Below are 6,599 nucleotides of genomic sequence, written 5' to 3'. Positions count from 1 at the left end.
TTCAACTTCGAATCTGATTCTCTTAATAGGGTTTTAAAACTAAAATACAATTTACACGCATAAGTCGTACATCCTAAAACAATTGATACATCATATATAATTATTTTTAAAAGAGAAAAGAAAGAGGGAAAACGAATTAATCACATAAAATACATTGACATCTGCACAGTTAATACAAACATATCATATCATCCTTTGCTTCAGTACTTTTGCATTGCCGATTTGCCATGGTCTTGAACTCCATGCATTAGTAATTCCTCAGTTGAGAAGCATATGCGTAGATCTGCTCGGCGGAGTCTATTTTCTTTGCTTCCTCAGAGCTGGCATAAAAGAGGAAGTCCGTGAACTCAAACTCCTTGAAAACTTGAGGATGTTCCTCACTTACAAGCTCTTTTGGTGCCTTGATTATCGTACCCTCCACTGGAACTGCAAAGGCTCCCAGTGAATACCGGTCTCTGTCTCCACTCATCATCACTCTATGCTTCGCCGCTTTCATTCTGCCATTACTCCATGCCTTCATTTCAAGGTTTGTAATGTTTAATATATCAGTCTCCCAATCTCTATTTTTAGTTTAATATTCAATAATTAGGTAAGATTTTGGTTTACATTTTCCCAAAGGTTAAAGAAACCAACTTTCTAGCTAGACTCGTATATCGATATGTAATTGAAAATCAAACTCGTTCATTTAGTTTAAAATTGATGTGGACACCCGCTACGAAATTGATCCAATCCAAATTCAATAATAAAAAAATAAAATTTAATCATATTTATATTTAATTACTCAAAAATGAATAAATAAATTCAAAGTAAACTTCATATTTAGATCATTTATAAATTAAAACAAATATTTTGTCTATTATAAGTAATACGTACATTAACAACAATATAAAAATTAAAAATAATATTAAAAATAATCATCAATAATTAAGTTCAGATAACATATAATTTAGGATTACTATTCATATTTTATCCGAACCCATTTACAAAATATCCTAATCCTACTTAAATTGATCAGATAGTGTTGGATACCCGTTTACATAATACCCATTGTCATCCCTGCTAAATGTCTAGCTAGATCCTGCTTATGGTGCTTATTTGGTTCAGTTTAGAACTTCTTTAAGAAGTGTTGTTCCAATAGAACGATTTTAAAAGTACTATAAAGGGAATTTAAAATTGCATTGTGGCAACTATCATGAAGAAGTGTTATAGGATGTAAAAGCTGTTTCATAGTATTTTTATTTATTTAAGAAAATAAATATAAAAGGCTTAACTTTATTAAACAAAATCATAAGTTTTAAAATGAAAAAATAAATAAAATAATTTATTTTTTAATTAAAAATAAAAAAACAAATGAAACAAGAGAAAAATTAGATCATCTAAAAGGATGAATATAAAAAAAAATCATTCTCTGCATAATTTTATAAATTATTAAAGGATAAAGTGAGAGTGTTAAAAAAATTATTAAATAGTTATTATTACGTATTAACACTTTTTGAAAAATTTTGATTTATAATTTCGTTATTAAATAATTTATACTTTAATTATGTTAGGACCAAATTCTTGGATACCTAATAAGTTATGGCTTTATCATATCCCTGCTTCCTGGGATTCCCATTAATAACGTTAGCCTAGTCATAAAACCTAACAAAGTTTTGAGGGAAAGAAATGATAAAGGGCCAAACAAGGCCCAAAGGTGGCCTGCTACCCCTGGTAAGGATGTCGGCTTCTCGCTATTTCCACGGGTCCAGGAAGCAAGTAACTAGGAAGACAGAGGAACTGTGTAAATCTTGTGGTTTACTGCCTTTCGACAAAAATTAAAAGCATTTGTAACTGGATTCTTGGTACAAAGGAGTAGATAACATAAGTCAAGGTCAGTTAACCCAGATTATTGAGCATACCATGAGAGGATCTCCAACAAGAAAGACAAAGGAACGAGGAGACGGAAACACCTTGGTCCACTCTCCGTCCTTAATTTCAATTTCCAGTCCTGAAATTTGATCCTCACAAACGATTGCGCTGGCCGGTTTATCAGTATGAGCGTAGAGCCCTTTCACATAGTCCCCGGATGGAGGGGCCATGTATTTCATCATTCGCAGCAGCATGTAACATCTCATGATCAATGACTCCCATTTCTCTCCCAGCTCATAACTATCAATAATCATCAACCAGATTATATGGTTCAGCTCCTCCAATTGCTTGGCCATAGAGTTCACAGTTTGGCTGCTCAAAAGGAATGAACACGTTAATTAAGAGTACAAAACTACTTAGAATTCCTTCAAATTTGTAACTACTCTAAGTCTAATTCGAGTATCTGATGGATGAGCTTCGATATAAAATTACCAAAAGTGATGGTGGCCATCAGGCCACATAACTTGAGCAAAGCTTTTAACCGAATCATAGTTGGAGGCATCTTCAATTCCGAAGCCCTCGTACAGAGAAACCTGGCTGCATGGTCCAAAGTAGCTATGGTAAGGCTTTGGATTAACATTTTTCTGCTTTCTCTCCAGCGGGACTTCAACAAGTTCCCTTACCAAGGAAAACGTCTCCTCCCGGAGTTTCCTTGGTATCCTTTCATACACCACTTGGAAACAACCGTAATTCTCACAAGCCTCTCGTACCCTTCTGCACAAACGTTGCCACCCTTCAGTTCCTCGCTCCAAATCCGGTGAATCCGCGGCCGGTAACTCAATAACTGGAATCTGAAATTCAGCAACGGAACCCATTTTCATTAACTCTAACAATATTAATTTCTTAGACTAAATTAGCTTGTATATGTAACAATGGTCTTGGTTTCTCGTTGTCGCCTCACGGCCAGAAGGGCTTAACTCTTTTATATGGCACTGTTTCTAAAGGCGACAAGCAGATGCCACCAAACTAGCACCTATGAACTTCAATAAAAGCATCTAAAGCAGAATCATATATATATATATATATATATATTGGTAAAAATCTGAGTGTGTAGTATAGACAAATTTAGAGTCCCATTTGAAATGCGAGAGTTTGAGTTTGTTTAGAAATTCATTTTGTCCGTTTGTATGTCATTCACATTGATCGGATGAGAATGAAAGTGACGTGTGGGAAATAGGAGTTGAGCTGGCTCATATTTGTTGCGATGAAGTCACCTTATGGATATAGCAGAGCTGCGTGTGAATGTGAGGTGCAGGTTGGGTAATTGCTGTGGGTCTTTTCTCGACTGACTTGGTGCTAATGTTTGGATATGTTTTGAATGAGCACTTATAAGGTAATGCTCAAGTGTTAGTTTTGCGTCCTCGACATTCCCAAATCTGGGATATAATCTTTTACTTTATTTCTATCTTTTTCATTATTGTAAACATAAAAGTTCATAGTTTTTGCTATGGCATCTAGCAATAAATTGCGTAATTCTCAGAAGAAAAAAAAACACCTAATTAGTTTTTTTTTCTTTTTTCAAATAAAGCTTTTATAATTTCCCATAACAATATACATCTATGTGTCATGCTTCTTTTGGAAACACAATCACATATTTGTCTTTACCGCATAGACAAGCTAATAAGCAGAAGGCAAGATACAAACATATCTATCGTCATATTAACCAAACCTAATATATTTGCGATATTTCCATGGCTGAAACACTTAATTAATTTATTGGTTGAGCTGCATAACTGAACACCTTCTTTGCCGAGTCCAAGCGCATTGCTTCCTCTGAAACTTTGAGGAATGCCATATAACAGAAGTCCCTGAAAACTTGAGGATGGTCCTCATCTACCAGCTCCTTTGGTGCTCTGGTGATCGAACCCTCCACAGCCACAGGCACTGCAAATGCTCTGAAGGAATTAACACCGCTCTTTGTCTCCACTCATCATCACCCTGTTCTTCGCCGAGTGCATTCTGCCACTGAGGATTTTTTTTATTTTTTACTGTGTCTTTAGTGATGTCATCAGCAATTGAGTTTAAAATTTCTATTGCACACTTCACCATATAGAAGTCCAAGGTTTCATTGTCATAGCATTGAACGTTAACATCAATTAAGCAGGAAATCTTTACTTGATGATCATCAATTATTTCAAGGCTTTACCTCCTTAAATCAAGGAGTTCAATATTAAAATTTAATATCAAGTTGTGGCCGCCTACCGGACCAAGGTAGTGACATAATAATAATTAATATAGCATAAGTAGTTTGAAAAACCATGGCTAACGTTTCAACTTCAAAGTTCCTTTTCTCTACTATTGATGATCCTCAGTCTTCCTATTACATTCATCATTCATATCATCATGGTTCAGCGATGATAAATCCAAAGTTGAATGCAAAAAACTATGCCTCATGGAGCAAATCTTTCATTTTGGTTTTGTCAATTTGAAACAAGTTAAGGTTTATTAACGGTATGATTGTTGAATCAGAACCCAATGATGAGATTCATGTACAATAGCTGAGATGTAACAATCCAACAATCGCATGGTTGCTGGAATCGATTTCTCCTCCAATTGCAGCAACGGTTTTCTACATCAACTCAGTGGCACAAATTTGGAAGGTTCTGAAAAGCATTTTGCTTAGCCTGATGATTCATGGATCTGTAATCTCCAGTTTATTCTTTCCAATGTCACACAAGGTACTCGAACAATCGATTCCTATTTCACTAAGTTTAATGTTATTTAGGAAGAACTTAAGAATTTTAGGCCATTACCTCATTGTGACTGCGAAGATTGTAATCTTAAATGTTTCCAGAAATATATTGATTAGTTGACTAAGGATAATGTGTTTAAATTTTTGAATGGCCTGAACGAATCATTTGTTGCATTGTGGTCTTAGATTTTGTTAATGAAGCCTTTTCCAAGTCTAGATAAGGCTTATAACATGATCATTAGAGAAGAAAGTCAAAGGAATCTGAGTATGCAATCTCAACCTCTAGTTGAAGGGTCTACTATGATAGTAACAAGTGAAAAACGAAAGAAGTTTAAGCCTGATATTACTTGTGGACATTGTGGTAAGGTTGGTCATGCCAAGGAAAATTGTTACAGGCTTTTTGGCTTTCCTCTTGATTTTAAATTTTCCAAGAACAAAAATCCTGCTGCTAAGAAATTAGGCCCTTCTAATAGTGTGATGGTCAATGTTACAACTGCTGGTAATGAGAAACATGATAGTGCCATATCTCAATTGTCTTTCACCCAATCTCAATATCAAAAATTGATGATGTTAATCAATGAAGATCATGCTGACTCTAGTGATAAACCGCCCTTTTCCCTGAACAAAGGTATTCAGAACTAGTAACTCAAATCTTCAATTGTCAATTCTTCAATGGCAGGTATAATTGCTAACCCTTTTTGCTTTAATTCTGCTCATGTTATTATGATCGATCATATGTTAATAGTTCTAGATATTTTTCTAATCATTGGATTGTTGATTCGGGTGCTACTGATCATATAGAATGTAGTCTTCAATTTTTTACTTCATATATTGCTGTTTCCAATGGACTTGTTAAAATGACTAACAATTTCAAGGCTTTAGTTACTCATATAGGAACTGTTCAACTGTTGGATAATCTGACCTTACACAATATCTTGTTTATTCCTAGCTTTAGGTTCAATCTCATATCAATTGTTAAACTTACTACTTCTAGAGAATTTAACTTAATTTTTTTTTTTATCAAATATGTATGATATAGGAAAACAAGTGTTTGAAGATGACTAGTCTTGCTAGATTAAAAGTTGGACTTTACATCTTGCAGAGCAAAGTTGCAGATTATAAGTTGGACTTTTCAATGTTTGGCAATGTTGATGTGAACAATGTTGGTTGTACTTCTTTATCTCAGTCTTTCTAGCTTTGGCACTTTCGATTAGGACATATTCCCTTAAAAAGAATTCGTGTTATACATCAAAGACTACCTGATGTTGTTTCCTCAAACATAATTTGTGATGTTTGTCACTATGCTAAACAAAAAAGTTTAGCATTTCTTGGTCATGTTAAATTTACTACTATATGTTTTGAATTAATTCATGTAAATGTTTAGGGTCCTTACTACACAGCTTCACTCAAAGGTCATCGATATTTTTTAACTATTATGGATGATTTTGGCAAATTCACTAGGGTTTTTTTAATGAAATCCAAATCAGATGTTATGTCAATTGTTCCAAATTTTTACAACGTGATTTTTACCCAATTTGGTTTCAAAATTAAACAAATCAGACATAATAATGGTACTGAATTTAACCTGTCCGATTTTTTCTCATCTAATAAAATATTTCATCAAATCTCTTGTGTTGAAACACCCTAACAAAATAGGGTTGTTGAAAAAAAAAATCAACATCTTTTAACAGTAGCTAGATCTTTACTTTTTCAGTCTAACTTACTTATAAGATTTTGGGGATATGCTATTCTTACATCTGCACACATTATTAATAGAGTTCCAACTCCTATTTTAGAAAGCATATCTCCTTGTGAAGTTTTATTTTCTAAGGTTTGTAGTTATTCACATTTTTAGAGTGTTTGGATTTCTATGTTTTGCTTCTACCCTTTCACATGATAGAAAAAAAATTGAATCACGGGCTAAGAAGTGTGTTTTTTTAGGATATCCGCAAGGTACAAAAGGTTATATATTATATGATCTTATCACTCATCAAACATT

The 6,599-nt window shown here is 33.9% G+C and overlaps 1 protein-coding gene across 2 annotated transcripts; it reads right to left on the bottom strand.

Annotated features, from left to right (window-relative positions):
• On the bottom strand, window positions 1–2,962 carry LOC110411061 (putative 2-oxoglutarate-dependent dioxygenase AOP1). Of its 2 annotated transcripts, XM_089782717.1 has the most exons (5): window positions 2,827–2,962; window positions 2,532–2,699; window positions 2,341–2,445; window positions 1,899–2,220; window positions 1–514 (listed from the first exon to the last, which is right to left on the bottom strand). In XM_089782717.1, the coding sequence occupies exons 2-5, from the start codon at window positions 2,573–2,575 to the stop codon at window positions 248–250; spliced, it is 738 nt and encodes a 245-aa protein (XP_089638843.1). In that variant the 5' UTR covers window positions 2,576–2,699; window positions 2,827–2,962; the 3' UTR covers window positions 1–247. The 2 variants fall into 2 exon arrangements, with proteins under 2 accessions (XP_089638843.1, XP_021276746.1); XM_021421071.1 differs by having other exon boundaries at window positions 2,341–2,894.
• Window positions 2,963–6,599: the final 3,637 nt, after the last annotated feature.

This window comes from Theobroma umbraticum, unplaced genomic scaffold (genome assembly GCF_002168275.2).
Source record: "Theobroma umbraticum cultivar Fairchild unplaced genomic scaffold, ASM216827v3 scaffold_56.0, whole genome shotgun sequence".
Taxonomy (NCBI): Eukaryota; Viridiplantae; Streptophyta; class Magnoliopsida; order Malvales; family Malvaceae; genus Theobroma; species Theobroma umbraticum.
This window is presented reverse-complemented; position numbering and strand designations above follow the sequence as displayed.